Genomic DNA, 22,975 nt, shown 5'->3' with positions numbered 1-22,975 from the left:
AAAACAATGGATTCGAATCTTGAAACCTTTTTGACAAGCAACACTTGCTATGAGAGGAGAGAGTTTTGTGGTTATTCTTCGGTACCACAAGGTACTCGATGACGTTCTCTAGCACCCCTCCTGCAACCTGTCAAATTTGCCAAGTATTTTTCTCATGAAGCTGGGTTTTAACTAATTATATTTTTATCTAATCTTAAACCCGATCCTATTTCAGGTTTCCTTTTAGATTTACAAAAGAATGAAAATGGCAAAATGCCGAAGGCCATTTTTAATCCCGATCCTTGTTTCTCGCTATTAAAGGATATTGGGTTTTACTAAAATTCGAATCAGGAAGTTATCGAGTTTATTAAGAGTTATCTCATTAAGAAGGGATACGAGTACCTCAGGCATATTATACATCAAGTCAAAATACGCAGTAAATTGACATAACGGTCATTCAACTTTATATAATTTATTAGCTAGCATACTATACATTCGTGTTTAAAGACAAAAAGCCAAAACTTTGAAACACAAACAAGTGTTTTAAGTACTTTTGACGCAAGATTCCTTTAGAAGGACAGGATGCGCATCTTAAGATGTTACTTTCAATACGTGTTTTGGTGCTTTGTGATCAGTGCTCTCCGATGGAGAATGGCTGTCTATTTTGGTCATTTTGAAGCCCTCCTTCTGGTGGACTTTTAATAAAATTCTAAACCTTTTCAACGCTGTAAAGAGAACCAGGGTGGAGTGAGGCAGGAACAACAATATACTCTTCTCCCTTGATGATATTCATGAAATTCATGAAAAGAATGGTGCTTGAGAATGTTGTTACCTTAACCTTTTAATGAACTTGTTGTTTTATATAGTAGTTGATGTTGTCTTTTATTGGAATTTGACAGAGGTCCTTCTATATAGCGCTCATCATCAAGGTCCTATTTTGTCTCTTTTAACAATTAATTCGATGGCTCTTCTCAGTTCAGCTTAGTCCAGTTCAGATCAATTGGGTTATAGAAAGAATCTTTCGTTTCTCATCTACACCTGTTTTCCCTGGATGATAATATCATTATCACATTCTATGAAAGATGGCATTTGTCATTTTGGTGAATCACCCTCTTTTATGATCAAGTTTCAAGTTTTTGCTAGTTGGTCCTGTGTTTAAAGGACTACAACAGAGTTTTTTAGTATTCTTTCACCTACTGTATCCTGTGTTTTTTACTTCGTATTGATTTTATGTTATTTGGTTTTCAGATTGAAGAGTGTCTCTCTTTGGTCCTTGTACTTTTTAGTTCTTGTGTTTTCATGTGTCCTGTTCTGTCAGTATTCTTGACAGTTCTCACTGGATTAAGCCAAAACATGTCTGTGAACACGTCTACAACATTTCAATTCAAGGAGTCGTTGTGTATGCTGTATCATTGGATGGATAAGCCCAAAAAAGTCACTGTTGATACTTCTTCTAAATTCCTGACATTTTTTTAAGGTGTTTGATGAGGCTCCTTGCATATAACTTGATAAAATGAGTATACAGAATTTTGAATACTTGACAACATTAATTCGTTTTATAATGTTATGTAACGATAGATTGTTTTATCAAGAATAGTTTATGATTATAACTGGTCGAGGTTAAATAAAAATTGGCTTGTATTTGGCTTTCCTTCTTGATCGATTTAGATTTAAACGAGTCAATAGTTTTCTGATTGTTTGCAGGGGTAAAAATCTTTGTATTATTTCGGATATTCTTCAAGAAGTTGGTTTAGCTTAGTTTCACATGTAATGTGATACTGACATTTATAAATTTCTACATGCTTTACTGTAAGACTTAATAATCTCATGTTTGTGTATGGTGTAACTTTTACCTATTTTAACGCCTCGATAATTTCAAGGTATGGAAAGAAAGTTGTGTCTTCAGTCTGAGGAATATGCGAATCCTTAAGATTCTCCTGTTTGACGTCATAGATACGTTATATCTACTTCTTTGCAATTAATGAGATTTCAAAGCCCTTCTCTATATGCATGCTTAGTGAAAAGTAAAAACCGTCTGGTCTGGTTGACTATGATTCCTTGATTGTACACAGCTTAGTTGATTACTTTCTTCCCTTTCTCTCTTGTTTGGTAAAAAGAAAGCCTAAACCATCTTTCGTAATTGGGTTAATGGACTTATCTTAATTCAATTTGCCATTTCTATGGGTATCACTACTATAAATATACTGAACCCCTGACCTTCATGTTAAAATCAACCATGTAGTATGGCTTTGTCATTAAAGCACATACAAGGAACCCTGTAGAGTGGTCGATTTTTTTTGTAAAGGTGGCACCCAGATTTAGGTATATTTATATATGAATCACCTAAACCGAACAAAGATTCCCGGCTGAGAGAGCCACAGTGTTTTAGCCGTTTTTTATAATTTCCTCTTTTTATTTTCAAACTTTTTTATAACGTTAATTGGGATTACAATAGAGGAAAGGAAAATATGACAGTGCGTTTCTTTTTCCGAGGACCAGCTTGACTAGCACGGTTGAATTCTCGGTTTCCGGCTCTTTCTATATGCAAAAAAAAAGTTCGTCACTATTCTTATCTTTGTGAGGACGTGAGGTATTATTATAATACCTCAAGTAGCTTTTCATATGAAGTTAATTTTGTATTTTGATTAAAATAGTGAATAGAAAGTATGAAATTGTAATAATCGCACTGTCTAGGGTTGGAACTAGTGGTATTAAAACGTCTATCAGTTGATTCGCTCAGCCGAGAGGTTGTGACAACTTTTTTTTTTTATTTGAATTTTGTTTTTAATGATTTTGTTTTGGCTAAGGGTGATATCGTTTCTCTTCATCCATTTTTAGATGAAAAAAGCAGTGTACTGTTATAAGTCTGTTCAAAATCTTAGAATTTGTACAAACTAGTATATTATTTATGACCTAATTGCATCAGATTTTATACTAAAATTTTTCTCGATTCTGGAGGTTTCCATCGTGGTCATGTAGATAATTAGACCTTCACACCTCACTCAATGACATTGGTCATCGGATTTGATAGAGTAGGCTCGGTATAATCATATTAAAATTCTCTCATAGATAGAAAATGTTACCTTTCTAATCAACGTAGAGAGTAGAGACCTTATACCCGCATCATATTTTGTCTTCTTCAGTCGCATTTTGTTGGTACGTGTGTAATTTTGTTCAATGCTAGCTTTGAAGCCTACTCAACTTTGCAGAGCAAATCACCAACCAATTTGCCATGTTCTCTGTTACTATAGTGAATAGTGCAATAAATAAATCTCTTTTTCCGGTATTATTGACTTAAAACCGAATGACGTTTTTTCGTGTTCTTTTTATATGAAGAAATGATTATTCTGTTAATCAGCGGAAAGTATCACCGCTTCTTTATGAACTACAGTGATTTTCTCTTTGGTTATCTCTTATTTTGTTTTGTTTTGAAATGCATCTGGTTCTCTCTTCAAGGCGATGTGATAACTTATTTTCTTTTTGTCTGGGTCTGTATGCTGGATATTGGTAAATTCATGAATTTAAGGGATGATAGGATTCTATTTTATCTCTCCGATGAGAACGAACTTATACTGGGATTTAAAATTTATTTAAAAGTTCCAAAGCAAACTTCAAGTTAATTGTAAACCGTCGGCGTCTGAAGTTTTTGCCAACTGCTACTTTCAAGAGGTTTAAAGGTTTTAAAGGAAATTTGTTACCAGTCTGGTCAGATATAGATATTTGTGTAGCCGGTTTGCTACTATTTGAAATGTCATTGCTCAGGCATTGTATTGGTTAGGCATGGTAGAATGTAGAAAAACATTCTCGTCTCTTCTTTCTTGTGGGATCATTCAATTACTAAGCAATTAAAGCATGAAAAATGCTGGTTTGTCTTATTAATTGGTTGGAGGTAATAATAATGATGAATTTTCTTAAAGAAACGCAATTCCCACCGGCTTTGTTTTGTTTAGATAGTTGTTTATCATTATAACATGTCGAAATTGGTTGGCGGTTATTTAGTTCGTTTGTGTATTATGTTGGTAATGATTAAGATAAATTTTTTAGGTTGTTTCTTGTGACAATGAAATTCTTATAACCGTTAGCTTTTTATGTTTCGCTTTATTTGGTCCTTTTCCACTCGTGAATATCTTTTCAACTACTACTTTTCGTTAAATAATATGAAAGATTTCGGGTTGATTCGTTTTTATTTTAACCAACCCCTTCTTCAAATTTGATGAATTTCAATTTGTAAAAACAAGAGTTTTTTTAAGACTTACAATTTGATTGTAAGTTGAGTGAGTAGTCTGAATTAACCTTTTCATTGAAAAGAATGTTGAACTGACTGAGATTTAAGGCCAGATTTTTCATTGTACAGACTCAAAGATTATATACGTACAGTATAGAGCGAAATGAGATTTATTTCGAATTTTTTTTTGACAAATTCAATATTTTTGATCTACTCTCTTGGAAGTGTAATAAGAAGGAGAATGGTCTGTCTTGATTAAGGAAGGTTCACAATATCTTTTTTCAATATCTTTGGAATATTTGTAAAACCAACACAAGATTCTGATAAAACTATTGTGACAGCACTTCTCCTTTTTGCTTAGTAAGAACACCGAGGTACTATTGTCTAAATATCAGGCTCATTCGAATGGACTTTGGCAATTTATCTTTCTGGATACTTTTCTTGTTCCATAGCTTGCTTACTGAGAGTAATCCATGGACAGGAAAAGCAATGTTTTCAGACAGTAACCTAGGCTTGGAGGCCATTCGTATAATTTTAGAGATATTAATCTTTGGAATGACCTGACTCAGAGAGAGCATACAACTCAATTACGTAACTCCATCAACAGTTATCTATTATGTTTATTTCATTTTTTTGAATTTTAAAAACTTATTAATGCTTTTAATGTAAGACTTTTAATACCTCTTTAAGCTGTTAGTGGAGTTATGAAATGATTTTGACGAAATTCCTGTTACCAAAGTCATCTTTTGGTGTTCAACAAGAAACTCCGTTTTGGAGTTTGATTGCTGATAATTCCAGATCAAACTCTAAGCCCGATGATATATTTTACCTTGGTCAAAAATGTGATTGGCCTCGGTAAGATACATAGCTTAGCTCTAGGATTCGAAAGGTTTTAACATTAATCTGGTATGCAATTTCAGCCATATCTCTTTTAACTTCTTTTGTATCAATAAAATAAGATTAAAAGTTGTCTCATAAAATTCTTATAAAACTAACTGTCTTTGTAAATGAATATGAGTGCTTCTGTTACAGTAATCATTCGTAATCTCTCTGGGGCTTATAATTGCCTACTCTCAAAAAGATTTTCTTCTTTCTCTCTCTCCATGAAAGATTTTAATTACATTGAGAACTATTACAGATAACTGTCCTGAGTACCAACTGGTTCTTTGGTCAAATTGATATTCGATTAAAATATTTTTCGTTATGATGTAGGCTTGATGATGACTGTGTATGGTGATGATATGTTTTGTGATGAGAAATTGAGTTTTGAATGTTGTCTTGTTGTTAAGTTAAGATTCTCAAGAATTTGAATTATGTTGGTTTTCGTTGAGCTTTTCTTGTTGCTTGCTTCCTCTACGAAGGCTTGTTATAGCTCTATTTATTCCTTTATCCTGACGCTGCTTGAGGTCTTATATTTCCAATCCAAAATGGGCACATATTTATATGAAGTATGTGTTTTTTATTAAAACTAAGATTTTTTATGTCTTTTTACTTGTTCGTACACTCTTTGTGTCAACAACATACAATAAAACAAGTATTTGAGTTTTAGGGAATATCAATAAAAAAAAAGAATTTTTTTTAGTATGTTTCTGTTTAGCAAGCAATAAGAAAATCAGTTCGAAAAACACCGTTATTGAACAATTTTATCGTTCATACATCAATGTTATTTGCTCGAATTTCGGATTAATAACTCTTTAGAGAGGCTGTTCTTTTTTTTATCAACACTAGTATGATACCGCCATTGAGGAGTTGATTCCTTTTATGCTTTATGTTTTTGTAATTCAACATTGGTGTAATCTGAGCTGATGAGTTAATGCAAAAAAATACATAGTTGTGATGGAAATTCATAAGAGTGCTTCAGATTGAAGTGTGTGTTGTTTTAAGAGAATGATCTAATAACAAACTTGCTTGCAGTTCGTGTGGTATTCGTATGGAACCATTTAGTGGATCTTCTCTAAGCACACGTTCAATATTGCCATTTAGGTTGTCTTTGATTTCTGGGCTTTCACTTCCAGGGTTTTCTATGTGACATTTTTCAGCAAGTTTTGAGATGTACAGTACTCTTATATTTGTAAAAAGAAGAAAGGAACAAAAATTTTTCTAAAATTAAAAATCTTTTCGTCTATGGTTGCTTTCAAAGCTAAATCGCATACCAGGCTCAGATCAAGCCAGAGATCTAAAAAGTTAGAAACTAGGCTAAAAAATACGAAAGTATCACTCGATATAAAAGATATAAAAACTTAATACAAGAAAACATAAAAAAAAATTCTTATAAAAAGGTATAATAATACTATGGAAAGGAGTGTCAAGCAGAAGAAAGATGACTGATGACGTTATTTTCTTATGTTTAAGTTGGTTGATACCTCTTTGTTTACAAATATCAATCAATGCTCTCCTCTTGTTGTAAAATGGTTTATGTAAAACTAAAAGTTGATCAAAGCGTTGAATTACTTTTCGTTGAAGAAATCACATCGTAAAAAGGCTCAAATTAAAACGACAAATTTGATGAATTTTCTCAAAAAGACTTTTTAATAAAGACTTTTTAGTATTTTGCGATGTTTTTAACGATATTTGTAATCTTTACTGAAGGACAACAAATTTTGAAGCATTAAAAAGTAATATAAATTTGCAAAGGTTGTAAGGCAGATGGCTGTTGTACTATCATTAAGCATTATAAGTGGAGCTTATTTAATAGTGATATCCAAATTAAGTGAAAGTCCAGAGATCATAAAGATACTAGCTGGTTCATTGAGGAGTTCTGTTTTGATTAATGGATTTCAATGTTTGTTGTTGTTGATGTCTATAAATGACTTTGTTGTGATTAAGGTTTTACTTTACTATATTTTTATTAAGAGATTTTCAATAAAAACACGAGGCTTATGGTTTGGACCTTCTTTTAGTTTTGAAGTTTGAACTCGATATAATCTTATGAAAAGATTCTTTAAAGCTCACTGGAGAGAGAGAAACTTTCAATACTTTATTTCCTACAATATTTCATTGGAGAAAGAGAAGGAGAGTTAACAATTTACCTGGTGCAAAACCCTTCCTTTAAAAACTGCATTGTTTCTTTATGGGATGAATTTTTGTGGGAGTAAAACCTTGTAATGGTATTTCTCATGGTGAAAAAGGTGATCAGAGGTCGTGACTTTTACGTCACTATCTATTGTTTCCACGATGAAAACCTCCAACAGAGAATCGAAACACTTCCAAAATCCTTCAAAGATTGGATTTATAAAACTCAAATCGAGGCTGGTCACAATGGAAGTGAGGCCACGAAAGAAGATGGGCTTTACCTTTCTTTTCCACAATTTAGAGACTTGATATTATTAAATGATAATTTGAAAATGCGAGAGACTTTATATAATGATTTGCTGTTGAAGATAGCACAGAATGAGACAGACACAACGGACCATATTAGACCTGTGCAATTCGTCCATGAATGGGGTTCCGTAAGTATTCATTCTTTGCTCTGTCGTATTTCTTTACAATAGCCTTTTCCTGGCTGCCAACTCTTGACGAAGAAGAATTTGAGTGTCAAATAAGGATAAAGCTACAGTATAAACATAATAACTCACTTCGTGCAAAGAAAGGCCTCGTTGAGGCTGAAAAGTTTTTTGTGCAAAAAAAAACTCCCGCATATTATAAAGATTAGACGCTCAAAGAGAGACTTCTTTTCAGACTTTGCATTGTTATTATATTGACTTAAAAAGTTTTGATGATATAAATTGTCATAACATTGTAGGCTTCTGGAAAAGGGAGGCCCGAGCGACCACGTGAGATGGATTTGCTTTGTTTGGTTAAATTATTTCTCATGTTTATGTTTTCAAAACAGTGTTTTCATACAAAACTTTCACTGGGTGTATGTTTAATTAAATCTAATCCGATAAACAAAAAATTTGGGTGAAAAAATTCTACGGTCTTAGATTTGAAATAGATCTGTCTCCATTTAACATGCTTCTTTATGATGCTTTGTGACTTAAATGTTAGCGCCTTTGTCAACACGTCTAAAACATACTACTTGAAAACAACCAATGCTTCCTTTTTCAATATTTTGATTTGTCAACTTTCTTGAAACAATATAAACAATTTCACCTGACGTTTCTAGACACCTATGAGGAAAATGGGTCCTTTAAATCACAGAAAAGCCGAGATTTCCAGCTGGCGGAACATAACAGTCTTATGGTTTCTGAGTAGAAAAGGAAATTCTGCTGATTTTAGAAAACATATCGTACACTGCATAAAGTAAAATACTAGCTTCAAAAATCTTGACACTAGCTTAGCCTTTGTTAAACTGATTTTGGAATCTTCCTTATTTTGAACTTTTCTTTCAGATACAATCCTTCAAAGGGAGATTTTTCTCAAAGGTTAAAGTTAAATCCAGCCCTTTTTTCCATATCCAAGGATATGAACTAGGCATCATTAAAGCTTCTTTCGCGTGAGAACACCGACTCGGTGATTCTTACAGACCTTTCAAAACGATGATTTTTAAACACAATATGGTTTTACTCTCCTGTCTATTTCTACAAGAATTTCATTGAAATCAAAATCACATATTGCGGTCTCTTTCGGGCTTTTAAATGCAGAGCTTTTGAAAATTTCATCACCATATCATTTTATGTGATTTCTCTCTTAAACCCTCTTTTTGATTAATAAGATATCGTTTACACTATATGTGTATTCTGATGATGAGATACATAAAACCTTGTTTACACTATTAAACACTTGACTTTGTTTGAAGAATTTCATCATTTCAAAAAAATCGAAGAAAAAATTAAACTTTTCTCAAGTTGCGCCCTTTCAGTGTAGTCATTGCTGAAAAGTTTACAAATTTCCTTAATCAAGTTTCTAATAACTTTGTAATATAATTCTTCATAAAGAGATAATATAGTTCAAACCCTGTTCTCAATTTTCCAAGATCACTAGACTTAGCATGTATAAAATTAAATTACGTCACCAAAGTCGCAAACAAACATGAAAAGAACCACAGAAAAAATTGAAATTAAATGTTATAAAATCCACAATTAAAAATTTTTGGAACTTCCTCGTTTCTGAGTATGACTTCTGAATTAAGATATCAATTGGATCCTAACTTCAAGGAATGTCAAACTATTATCTAATGAGTGAAACGGCCAGATACAAATTTAGATATTTTTGATGACAAGATGACAATGATCTAACGAGTGCCTACCAAAATGACCGGTTTCGCAACTGCATAGAAATAGTTAACTATTGCTCAACTGAACCTTCTTAGGACCCCATTCCGTGAGTGTAATAGAAAAAGAGCGATTACGGAGCGCTCCAAGGCGGTCAAAACACAACCGTGGTTCTATTTATCACTTCTCTTATTCTGCCTTGTTCATAGAAACCCGAGCTACCTAAATAATTTGATTAAAAGACTGTCTAAAAACCCGGATTACAAGGCTAATGACTCTCTAAATAACCACTATTCTTCTCCTCTTTTTCCCCGTTCAGTTGATCGCCGTATATGATGACAGCAACAAGAAAACCTCTCCAAACGATGATGTTCTTGACGAAAAAACTCACCCTTCAGATATCGATAACAACAACATACGAAACGCCCAAACACGATTTACTACCGCCAACGATAGTGATCTCACGCCCTACATAGCACCCACTTTCTCTGATAATGACTCGGGCGTGGCAGCAGATTCATACGGCATCTCTTCAAACCCAACTAGCACCCATACCTCTTTCAATTCTTCGTCCAGACCTCCACGTGGCATCCAACGAAAATGTCAGCAAAACAAATACGCGTCTTTTCGATCTTCCGCAAGCTCAAATTCACCTACATCCAGTCCAGAACTTTCTCGGAAGATACAAAAAGGACCAGCATTCAGTCGCGATTTGAATCGAAAATCACTATCGACCAATCACCCGATGTTATATTCATGGATCGATCAACACGATCCGTTTAGTAATCGAGGATATTTTCATGTAAGGATATCTCGTTATTCCTTTTTATATATCAATAATCGCCAATATTAGTAGCAATATGAATAGCGTAATTTTACCGTAAGAGTAAATCTTCTTTGTTTTCAACATTAGAAAACTTAGCAAGTTCGTAGCTGTTTTCTTCAAGCATGACCCTCTCCAGGCCTGTGGGGCTTGTTCTGTTCTTAGTCCCTCGCGTGATCACTTTGGTAGCCACTCGTGTTATTTCCTAACAGAATTTCAAAAAAGAACACAATACACAATGTTCTATACGGTCTCTCCCCTCCCTCTTGCAGGACACTACATCACAAGATGTTGACAGGGCAGCCGAAGACGAGGATGAAACCGTCTCTCAACACTCTTCGGAAAATGAAATCGTCCAAATGGATCGACGTGCTTCCAAAACTGTCGACGTACAACCTTACACGACGACAAACGGTAAAGAAGTCGGTCTCGTCGTCCACAACGTAGAGTTAGGCAGTTACGTCGACCGTGTAGGAGAGTTACAAACCGCTGACCGTATCACCGAAGTTAACGGTGCCGACATTACATCGCTCTCCAATGCAGACGCTATGAAATTGTACAAAAACGCACTCCAAGATGAAGTGATTAAAGTGAAGAGAGCGCGATCGCACTCCTTCTTGAAAGACAAAATCCAGTTACAAAACACAGTGACGGGAACAGACGTCCCTGACCAAGTGATCAAAGCGAGTAAAGAAGCACCACGTCCAGTACCGAAGCTTCACGAAACGCTCCAAACACGTGAATCAGCCATCGAGGCTCCTTCTTCGGCCACCGTCGTCAACGAGCCAACGGGGGATGATAAAAGATATATTTTCACCATCGAACTAATCAAAGGTAAGCAACATTGCAGTTGTGCTTTAAATTCGTTTGTGATGAAATTTACAATTGCAATTGCTACTTAGTTTTTAATGCTTGCGAAAACTTCTTTTGGCGACACAGTTTATTGTGGATTTAATTCAAGAAGTTTTGGAATAAGTTGTTTAGCTAATTTGTTAGAATAACTCACTTCTGAATTTTTGCGAAGCGAATTTATGAGCAAAGCAGTTTTGCTATATTGTGTGCACGTACCTTTAACTTCTATTCTATCCCAAGCGAAAATTGGCCCAAAATTTGCTATATAAATCACATCTTCAAACCGATGATTTTGTCAAAATGACCTTGAATGGTTTGGCTTGAAACCACGAAAACTTTCTCGGTTTGGTAGCTAGGACTGCAAAAAATGCCGTTTTAAAATGGTGTACCCTAGCAGTGAACAGCAAAAAATTACCGGAAACCGAAACACGGACTTAGAATCTGAAGTCGATCAAATTGCCACGCGGCGGGGCGGCACGCATATAAGCAATCTAAGCAGTGGTTCTTCGGTTTTAAATGTTTATTTTGCTGTTAAATGGAAAAAAAATTAGTTTGAAAGGTGACAGAAAGGATCTTCATAATTCCTTGACTTTTAAAAGTAACTATTAAGTATCAAATAAGGTCAATAAATGAGAAGTTTTTGCAGGTCGCGCAGGCGGGAGGGGTGCTCTTTTAGTGAACTAAACTTACCTTGCAAAACCAAGTGGATATTCAATGATAAAGAGGTACGGAGGTAATCAAATTTGTCGAATTTGTCAAGAAAACAAATCAAAACAGGCCAAGAACCAACAACAAGCCATCTTTTGTAGATTTTTGCTTTTGTTTACTTTTGATGATTTCGACAGACGATTCGAATAAAAAAATGTCCGAACGTTCGTCGACGAATATCGTTCGATTTTTAAGGCACCATTTACATTAGAAGAACTAAGATAAGAAAAGAAAGAGCGTTTTGCGGGGTGGCGGGTGTTGTGCTGCCGTGGTTTTTTATGGTGTGTTTGGGGTATTATAAGCCTTAAGAAGACCCTGTCTCTTTTAGGGTTTTATCAGAGTGGCTAGCTCTTATTTTTGCTAGCAACGTGCGAAATTGAGGTAGAGTCTGGATCGCTTCGCAACCCTTATACAATACGGCTAGTTCTGAACTAAAATTTTCCCGGTAATATAAATCTGGGGGTTCCTCTGCCAATATGATATCGTCTACTTTTCAGTCTGAAATGATACTTTCATATTGTAAATATTGATTTCACTTCTTTTAGAATCTGATGGTCTTGGCTTTACAGTCACCAGCAAAGACGTTTTGACCAGTAAACAACGAACTTTTTTCATCAAAAACATTCTCGGTAAAGGAGCGGCTATCAAAGATGGTAGACTCAAAGCGGGTGATCAACTTATTGCTGTAAGTCAGGGTTGAAATTCTAATTGTGTGACCCGTGGTGACGAAATTACCTCGTCTTCCTAATCTGAACGGTGGACGATTCACTTAAATGCCTAAGAAGCAGTCGAAATGGAAAAAATTCATCTAAGCATTATAGTTTTTCTGGATCCTTCAAACTTCCCTTTTTAGTGATTTTATTGTATTGTAACAGTTTATTTTCATGTTGACTAAAAGGTCACAAAGGCTAATGAAAGTCAATCCTGCTTTACAATTTCAAACTGATCATAGATTGCATATAGATTCGTCTTAACTTCGACTTTATCAATTTTATTCATTCAGATTAATAATGAAAACATCCAAGAGAAAAGCCAAGGCGATGTAGTCAAGACATTACGTGGTGTCAAAAGTTCTGTCACTTTGCAATTATCACGTGCTAAAGATGAAATGACCCAAGAAGAAATTGATTCACTACAAAACTTGGTAAGAAAATATTACTAATGTGTTACTGCCCTAGAATTGATCTAGTGAAACCATATCAATATACCTATCAAATGACTGACTCTAGACGACTTTACCAGAAAAGATTCATGTCAAAGTCTGAAGACGTTGAAATGATTTTCTTACAGCTACAGACATTTTGACGTCAATCATTAATGGTAAATTTTGACCTAGTCTCGTCATGCTTTGAGGGTTGAAAGGTGTATTGTGGATATTTTTTTCGTGTAAGTTTCTAAATATATTCTCCTGAAATTTTTCCTCTCGTTTTTGTTTTAGGTTTCACCTTCACTCTCAAACAAATCATCAACCGATCAAACAGACAAAACAACGCCCAACGCGCCCAAATTTCAAGCCACAGTCACTGTTTCACCTCCGCCCTCAGAAGAAATTCTCACCTTAACTATCCCAATGTCGGGTAGTGGGGCGGACTCTCTTGGCATCACGGTTAAAGGAAAACGAGCGGGCGACACGAACCATGATGATGGCATTTACGTTAAGTCTATACTCAAAGGAGGTGCAGCTTCGAAGGTATGTATTCCGATCGAAAGATAAAAGCCCAATTTTTCAAAAGCAAATATCATGTGAAGCTAGGTATTAAACTTGAAGAGATGGAATTTCTTTAAAATATGGTTTTAAGAATCCACTTGGTCTTTTTTTCCTTAATTATTAATGAAAAACAATGTACAGTGTGACCATTCCGATCATGTTTACAAATGGATGTTTCAAGATGTTTCCCTTTGCTTGGAAACTTTCAACTTTTTATGGAGTTGAGGGATGTGATGAAGGATTTCTCTTTCTTTCTTCAGGATGGTCGTCTTCTACCAAATGATCATTTAATGTGCATCAACGAAACTTCTCTTATCAATCTTTCCAACAATGATGCTATGAATATCCTTAGAACATCTTTAGAAGGAGCCAAACAAAAAGGTACGATTCGAATTATAATTGGACGTTATTCAAAGTCATCTCTACAGGCTAGTGGAACATCTAGCCCGAATCGACCGGCGAGTCCGACATCACAAGGTACACCGCTTAAACGATCAAGCCCGTCCGTTAGCCGGAAGAACTTTTCGAGACCCGAAAGTCCGAGTTTAGATCGTGGTCGAAAAACTCCCGAACGATTTAGTCCGCGACTTGAAATGAGGCGGAAATTATCAACTGAAAAGAAGGAAGAACGAGAAGAGAAAGCGAGAAGAAGATCTTCATCAGGTAATGATAAGGAATTCGATGAGAGATATTTAAAGCGTGGACTCACACCTGGACACTTCGCTATCGGCCGGAATAAATCATATTTCCGGGCAGTCAATACTCAACCCGCTGTTGCAGACGTTGATATTGACGATAATAGTGATTCTGAATCTCGACGCACCGTTTCCGTAAGCTCCACGGAAATTCCCATCGTTCAACGTACAGTACCTGTTTTCTTAGAGCAAGAAAATAACGAACTAAGAAGTTCCGGTAGGAGTTCCGGTGGTCGTGGAAAACGACCCTTACCGAGTTACGAGGAAGCATTGATTCGCCGAAACAGTAATTCATCCTCACATTCGTCCACCAAAACAGACAGTCGTAGTAATAGTTTTAAAGCGTTACCGGATAAATATTTCGCTATTTCCAATAAGCCGCAACAACCAGCTGAAAAGACTCTATCCTTAGAATCGAATTTACCGGAGAAATATTTCATGCCGGCTGGTGATGAACTACACAAACAAATTTCCATGCGTAAATCACTTTCTTTAGATTCTGTCAATAAAAATCCACTTAGTCCTGGTGACGGTGGTGACCTTTCAGAGACTGAAATCTTTCGAAGTAATACGCTAGCATCTCAATGCTCACTAGACTCTATACTACACGGTTCATATCAATTTAGCCGGGATGGCTTTGGTAGGTTATCGATTTCGGAGAAAAAAGGACGAGGACATTTAGATGCAAAACAAAGTCAGTTTTATAATAAAATCAAACGATTTCGAAGTATGGAAGAGTTGAGACCATCAAGTTCACATGAAAATATCTTTGGTGGTAAGTTTCTTTTTTACCTCTTTCTCTACCTCAGGACATCCTTCTTGATACACCAAATCAACGCATGTGCAAAGAAGATTTTTACTAGAGTCAAATTCAGTATATTGATGCGCTGACATGTACAGACGTGACATCATTGAGCTGTCATAAACTCTATCCCAAATCAATGAAGTATAAGCCTGAAGGGCTAGAATCGAATCTTTTTGGTAGGATTTGAAGCCACTTAAATCCTACCAAAATTGCGCGGTCTTGAGCGGCCCGTGTGATTTTTATACAAAATCCGGATTAAAAAGAATTTCCCGCTAGATTTCAAAAAATATACCACTGCAAAACAAACAAATCACCTAAAGTCCAATCCGTCATAAAAAATACGGCGTATATTTTAAGGCTTCACTTTTTCTTGCCAGAGAAAGGATAAAGATTCGATTCTAGCCCTTCGGGCTTATATTTCATTGTTCCCAATCCACCAATAATCTTAAGTTAAAACCAATTGTTCATTGGAGTGTACCTTAAATTCTACGCATGCGCATCATGCTAACAACACACATTCTCCCAACATTCATGCAACATTCTGCTTTTTCAGATGAACCAGGTGTTCTCAAGAAATCAGGATCAGTTGATACCATCATCAGTCGATGTAAGCATCTCATTCGTTCGTTGTGTTTCATGACATACTTGGTCAAATCATGGTCCCCATATGATTTTGTCCCCAAATATTTAGTCCCGATTAATATTTAACATTTCATTCACATCATTGATTCGACATAATTTTTTGATTCTTATTAGCTTGGAATATCTTATATTCAATAGAGTTCGAAATTCACCAGGTTTTAGAGGAATTTCTTCTCAGCCAGCTCATGAAAATTAAAAAAGTTCTGGAATATTCCGTCTGAACTGAAAATTTTTTATAAGCAAGGAAAAATAAGTGCTGTGAAATAGAATCTTAGAAATGACGTCTTTTAACTCAATAACTTTATTTCCATTTCTTTCAGTGGATGCAGAGGAACAACTTCAACAACTTCAAACTTTCCGAAGAAACGACATTCTGAGCGCAAGTACGCCCTGGGGTCACCCGAATCCTAACGGAGAAGTTGTGCAGCGGAGAAAAATGTAAGCTTTTAAAAACAATACGCCCCTTTTTGGCAAGTTTTTTGCATCATATCTATCCAGCACAATAAGCATGTTCAGTGACAAGCAATGCTACTATTAAAATATTTACCTGGACTTTGTATTCTCGAGCATGGGGTGTGACGAAGACTGGAGATTATTTTTATGTTTATCCTTCAAATGTTCAAAGTTGTTATTGTTGTACATGGCTTGCCTTTTATTTATCGCACATGTTGAATTTACTTGCCGATTATTACCAAATTTAATTCATTCACCCACGCATAATTCATTCATTCGTTCAATGCATTTGTTCATTCATTTATTTATTTATTTGATACACCCGACACAGGAACGAAAATGATAAAACAAAACAGGATAAAGAGGGCGTGAAAGTTCCTTTACGCCAAAAGCACCCCAGAAGTCGACGCCCGTATTCCTGTGTATTAGAGGATAAGAGGTAAAACTTTAAAAAAATTAAACCTAATAATTATATCGTAATACATAAAGCCTACTAACTAAACTAACTAAACTACTAATTAAACAAACATACTGATTATCACTATTAACGCTAACGATTTAAAGGTTTTATTTTTACATATTGTATCCCCGTTTCATATCAGACACATATTTCATATCAGCACATTGTCTTGCTATTGTTATTTTATGCTGATAGAAACAAAAAATTGTTTTTCTTTTCCTCTTTCTGACCAATCTCGCTTCACATCCGTGTCAATTCAATGTGAAAAAGCTTGTAAATTAAAATTGATGAGTAAGCAAACGATATCACTATTATTTAAAAACAAACCCTTTAACGCTAACGATTTAGATACATCATACGCATGTTATATTTTGTTATAATTTCTTCGTAAAATGTTTCTTTCTGTGTTTTATTACTTATGATTCTTTTGAAATATTGTATGATACGTTTTAACGCTACACGCCTTTTTTTTTATAAGAATGGTGTAAACCCATTTCATCATGGATATTCTTAACTTTTTTGAGAAAATGATTTCTAAGATATTCTTACAGCATTCTCAGGTTAGGATCCTAATTCAGAGTAGATTTAACATTTAGTACATACGTCTCGAGCATAAAATGGCATGTTTTTGAAAGGAGTGAGCCTTACTTGGGGGTAATTGACAATTTATAATTGAAATTATATAAATTATAGAAATTATAAAGTGTATTCTTATAAAAAAAGCGTATATTTACTGCTATTTCTTGGACGCTTTTAATCCCACTAGATTTTGTAGATCTTACTCATCTATCTATTTGTGGGAAGCACATGAAGAAGTGCCTTAAAGACCGTTAGTTGAAACCGTTGCGTTGTTAAATCATTGACCTTCTAACCAGAGAACAAAAACATCGCTAATTTCGTCACCCTATCGAATTGCATTCAAAAGCGCTATGACTTCTTGTGATGATTTCATTTCACACCTGATTACAAAAATCGATCGCTTGAATACATTTTTCTCACGCCTACCATTTTTAATATCTTTCAATGTTACGAATCCAGTGGAAAGGGTTCCCTTCTAAAACACATCTACTGAGACGTGGGAACTCAGAACGTCTGAAAGCGTCTCAATATTACTTCTTTGTAATTTCTGATATCGCAGTTAAAAAAGGTTACATCATTAGTAGTAACGTGAACCCAGTGACAAGTGTTTAATTTTAAGTACATCCATTGAAATTGTGTTATCTCTATCGGATTTCGAAGTCCGTTACATTTGATAACTCCCGGTATTTTTCACCGGTTCGGATATACTGCAATATAAATAACCATCTTCTTATGAACAAGAGTTACCATGGACTTTCTTGTTATCAAACCTTTCTTCTACTTAATTATACAATCTCATTAATTGACAAAGTATTAATCTCTAATCTTAATGTCTTTCTGGTAACTAGGAAATAACTATTTTATCAGCATGGTCTGTAATTTAGTGACTGTTTTTATTACTTCCATATCATTTTCTAAAAAATCTTTTATGGGAAAACTTCTACATGTCAAATGACTTCTGGAACACTGGCTACCCTGCAGTCCCTGAAAAGAAAATTGCCTTACTAAGTAAAATCAAACCAGCCCTCGATCATAAAGAGTAATCCTGATTAGAGTTTTTTTTTGGATTATAGCTTACAGCCTATTGCAGTGGGTTCGTGACAAGGCTAGAGTTCCAATCTCATAATTAGTGTTTCAGAAGTCTAACTATTTCCTTGTTTAATCTACCAATCTATATGACCTAAAAATTTTTTGACATTGGATCTTTTCTCATGTAGAAAGGAAAGGGAAAAGGGACGATTTCAAAATTTGGACTGACTAAAAAGTCAGAACTCTTGAATCATTTTTTTCATAATTTTTCTTTAGACAACGAAACAGCCTGCTGAATGAATTTCATGAATACCATGGACGACTATCGCCGACCGACTCCAACGCTACTCTCGATGACAAGAAGAAAAAGAGTGGGTTCATTAAAGGAATCACCACACTTCTAAAGTATGAGTTTTACAGATTTAAATGCATGTGAAAAGAAAAATTCATCCAACTTTCTCCAATTCGAATCTTTCCCTAATTGGAACTAAAATATTGGTACCCTCAGCTTAAAAGTGGTTTAAATTACTCTCTGTAATTCTAATTTCTCTAATTCAAAGAACATTTTTTGTTACTTGAAGATCGAATTAGAGAGAGTCAAATGTAAATTTCTTTCGAAATTTCTCCCTGTTTATTTGGACTTTCAAATCCAATTTTGTAGCTTAAGTTTCAAAGGATGAGTATTAGAGTTGGTTTTAACCAAGATGTATTTTTTTACATTCTAGAAAAAAGAAGCCAAAGGAGGGACGAGGAGCTGCGTCACCCGAACAACTCGAATCGCCACCTCGTAACCAATCACAAGATGAACGTCCCATCGAAGTCGTACCCAGGAACAAATCGAACAAAGCAAACCAACAGCAGCGACCTTATAGTGTTGCTATCGATAGTTTTCAAAACCAACCCAAAGAAAAATATATCGGACCTGACCAATTACAAAAAGAACTTGTTCAAGCCAAAATTGAAGAAATGAAACGCAATAAGAGTGGTGAACGTAAAAAACGGAAAAGCGATAACGAAATTAACCGAATAGGACGTAGCGTATCTCCAAATCCAAATAATAAAGATGAACGACCGGCGGCTCCGCCTGCGCCGCATAAAAGCGGCTACAGCACATGGAACCCTCACGACGCGGCTAAAATGCGTGAACAATCTCGGCAATTTTTCATGAGAGAAACTCAACAACAACAACAACAACAACAACCAGGGGGTTCGTCTCAAGACCAACCGCGTAGTTCGACACGAAGCATCAATTTACAACGACAAAGTTCTCTCCCGCCACGCACTAAAAAAGAAAGCGTACAAGAAATACAGCGCGTCTTACCTCGCGCACCTTCTGGACCTATGTATAAATCACCTGAATCTAAACCAAGAGCGTTATCCAAAAACTCCAACGGAACACCCAGCCAACACGTGCATTTCCGTAGTTCCTCCACACCCTCCACATCTTCTCAAACATCGACGCCCATAAAGGGCGGTTCCGCCGCCAAACATACGAACTCCTCTACTCCTTCCTATCCGGTTAATTCACGTTTAAGGAAACCGGAAGAACATGAAAAGCGGTACTCTAGTATAACGGACATCACCAGACATGGCGGTAGTGTCAAGATTTCACACAAAGCAGAAATTTGATTTCTTTTATCTGACCTTTCTTTCATCCCTTCGGTAAAAATTTTCCTTTGGTCCTCACTTATTCTTCAAAACTATTTTAATCATCTTGCTTTTAAATTTTTTTAAGTGCTCTAAAGATAGATTATATTATAGTAATATATTCATTAGATTTTATTTATGGAAGTGGTGCAAGAAATTTTGTGCATCTGTCAGCCAGTCATAATATCGAAGGACTGACTGTCCGAAGGCGGTAGTGTCGGTGAGCGCAAGATATACTATAGAATAAATAAGCTGACCATGGGCTATAGAAAATTTAGTACCGAAGAAGTTCCCTTAAGTTAAAGGGACTATAAAAGACGAACAATAGTTATGACAGCAGTATCAGGTGCACAAATTTTCTGAGCTGACTCCTTTTCTTTCAAATAGATATCCTTTTCAATGTTTTGTTCCGATAGCTGGGTGGGTAATGTCTCTAGAAGAAGGTTCGAGAGAATAAAAATTGAAGTTGTTTTATTTTTTACAAAATCAAAGCGGATAAAATTTGGGTAACTTTCTATTTCTTGAATATCAAATCGAATTGTCGCATTTATTGCTAATTTTATATTACGGAGGTTCGAATTTTAGAAGAGCAAGATTTTATTGATTCCAAACTTCAGGTCGTTTTTACGCTTCGTCGAGAAGAAAAAATCAATATAATCGTAATTTTTTCAAGCAATTTTTTTATAGAATTTATAATCAATTTTAACGCTAGGATCATAATTTGAGAATTCGAAAATCTCGAAAATTTTGAAATCTTAGCTTGTGCTGTTTCGAATTCTGAAATTATTTCTAATTTTTGTCTGGAATTTAGTAAAAAAAGTTGAACTTTTTTTCTGGTAAAAATGTAAATGTTCCTTTAATACGGTTTTTGTAAATATTCGAAATTTTTTTTGTTAATGAATAAATGTTATAAAATATGAAATCAATTTAATAAAATAAAAAATTATAAAATTATGCGAAAACTCAGTCACTTCACTGTTCCTCTTTTCTTATACTTTTTGAATCGGCCTAAGTTTTCCTTGAGTAATGTGCACACATTTTATACATTGCTCTCGATGTTTTTCATGGATCAAAAGTACCCTTATTTTGTGCTGGACAGAAATGAAAATTCTGAAAATATATTTTAAATCAGCGAAGTTCAAAGTTTCAGAAAAGTTTAAATTTTAATTTTTTGTGAAAGTTATCATCTTTTTTTTACATTTTTTAAAGCCTTATAATCCACTCAAAATTACCTTTTCAAAATACTAAAACCTTTGAATAAATTTCTGTCCTTCGAGATTGATGTATGAAAACTGTGGACTGACAATTTTTTCGAACAGATTTTAGTGGTTTGGACAACACGTTTCTCAGATAGGGGCACGGATTACTTTTAGTAAACTTTACAATTACCAATTTTAATGTGGGGTCTAGATACTTTAATCGGATTAATTTTCGCGAGATTAAATTTCGCGATTTTGCGAATTTTTGCCATTTTCGCGAAATTAAAACTCGCGAACACGCGTGAGATTCCTGATTCGCGAAATTAAATCCACCACAAAACTTTTAGAATTGTATTTTTGGCGGAGAAACTAGTTCCAAGTCTCCATTTATGGCAAAAAATGGCTATTTTCAGCTGTTTTCTGGCTTTTATTTTAATTAAATCCACGCGAAATATTTCAAAACTCTGACTCATGAAATTAAATCCAGAAAATTTCGCGATTTTTTTAGCTCACGAAATTTAATCCGGTAAAGTAATTGTTGGTTGCGGTTAGGGTGAATTTCTTAGGAGGCTTAAGTTCACAAATTTCTAAGTGGTTCGGGTAACGAATTTCATGAGTGGGTTCTGAGGTAAGGACTACCAATGAGAGGAATTTCATGAGTGGTGGTTAAAGTTATGAGTTTTTTTTTAGGTCAAGGTTAGTTACACGGTCAAGAATTTTTGAGACGAGGGTTAGGGTTGCAAAAATTTTCTTAAGCGGTAGTTAGGATTACAAATTTCTTTGGTGGGGTCAGAGTTATAATTCAATAGGAGGTGTGTTGTACACATCTAGAGATGAGGTTAGGCTAACGAATTTAAGTAACGTAAGGTTTAAGGCTTTCCTAAATAGACACTAGATGTATAAGATTCATAACCCTTAACCACCACCTAAAAAATTCATAACCCTAACCACCACCTAAGAAACTCACAACCCTAACCACCACCTAAGAAACTCATAACCTTAACCACCACCTAAGAAACTCATAACCCTAACCACCACCTAAGAAACTCATAACCCTAACCAACACCTAAGAAATTCATAACCCTAACCACCACCTAAAAAATTCATAACCCTAACCACCACCTAAAAAATTCATAACCCTAACCACCACCTAAGAAACTCATAACCCTAACCACCCCCTAAGAAACTCATGACCCTAACCAGCACCTAAGAAACTCATAACCCTAACCACCCCCTAAGAAACTCATAACCCTAACCACCACCCAAGTAACTCATAACCCTAACCACCACCTAAGAAACTCATAACCTTAACCACCACCTAAGAAACTCATAACCCTAACCACCCCCTAAGAAACTCATAACCCTAACCACCACCCAAGTAACTCATAACCCTAACCACCACCTAAGAAATTCATAACCCTAACCACCACCTAAGGAATTCATAACCCTAACCACCCCCTAAGAAACTCATGACCCTAACCAGCACCTAAGAAACTCATAACCCTAACCACCACCCAAGTAACTCATAACCCTAACCACCACCTAAGAAACTCATAACCCTAACCACCACCTAAGAAATTCATAACCCTAACCACCACCTAAAAAATTCATAACCCTAACCACCACCTAAAAAATTCATAACCCTAACCACCACCTAAGAAACTCATAACCCTAACCACCCCCTAAGAAACTCATAACCCTAACCACCACCCAAGTAACTCATAACCCTAACCACCACCTAAGAAACTCATAACCCTAACCACCACCTAAGAAATTCATAACCCTAACCACCCCCTAAGAAACTCATAACCCTAACCACCTAAGAAACTCATCACCCTAACCACCACCTAAGAAATTCATAACCCTAACCACCACCTAAGAAATTCATAACCCTAACCACCACCTAAAAAATTCATAACCCTAACCACCACCTAAAAAATTCATAACCCTAACCACCACCTAAGAAACTCATAACCCTAACCACCACCTAAGAAATTCATAACCCTAACCACCACCTA

The 22,975-nt window shown here is 35.4% G+C and overlaps 1 protein-coding gene across 7 annotated transcripts in view; it reads left to right on the top strand.

The window, feature by feature from the left end:
* LOC136808884 (partitioning defective protein 3-like) overlaps positions 1 to 19,830 on the top strand; it is a 31,031-nt gene extending 11,201 nt beyond the window's left edge. For 3 of the 7 annotated variants that reach the window (XM_067065446.1, XM_067065448.1, XM_067065449.1), the window contains 11 exons: positions 9,677 to 10,159; positions 10,453 to 11,014; positions 12,286 to 12,425; positions 12,744 to 12,884; positions 13,179 to 13,430; positions 13,709 to 14,918; positions 15,502 to 15,555; positions 15,911 to 16,028; positions 16,375 to 16,482; positions 18,388 to 18,516; positions 18,837 to 19,830. In XM_067065446.1, the coding sequence (XP_066921547.1) occupies positions 9,677 to 10,159; positions 10,453 to 11,014; positions 12,286 to 12,425; positions 12,744 to 12,884; positions 13,179 to 13,430; positions 13,709 to 14,918; positions 15,502 to 15,555; positions 15,911 to 16,028; positions 16,375 to 16,482; positions 18,388 to 18,516; positions 18,837 to 19,740 (4,101 nt within the window). In that variant the 3' untranslated portion in view covers positions 19,741 to 19,830. Of the gene's footprint in view, positions 1 to 7,215; positions 7,654 to 9,676; positions 10,160 to 10,452; positions 11,015 to 12,285; positions 12,426 to 12,743; positions 12,885 to 13,178; positions 13,431 to 13,708; positions 14,919 to 15,501; positions 15,556 to 15,910; positions 16,029 to 16,374; positions 16,483 to 18,387; positions 18,517 to 18,836 lie in introns of those variants that run through there. The other 4 variants (XM_067065447.1, XM_067065450.1, XM_067065444.1 and 1 more) reach the window with 3 other exon arrangements.
* Positions 19,831 to 22,975: the final 3,145 nt, after the last annotated feature.

The sequence above is a fragment of the Clytia hemisphaerica genome, unplaced genomic scaffold (assembly GCF_902728285.1).
Source record: "Clytia hemisphaerica strain Z4C2 unplaced genomic scaffold, Clytia hemisphaerica genome assembly, whole genome shotgun sequence".
NCBI classification, from domain to species: Eukaryota; Metazoa; Cnidaria; class Hydrozoa; order Leptothecata; family Clytiidae; genus Clytia; species Clytia hemisphaerica.
The sequence above is the reverse complement of the archived record's forward strand: the minus strand, read 5'-3'. Positions and strand labels throughout refer to the sequence as shown.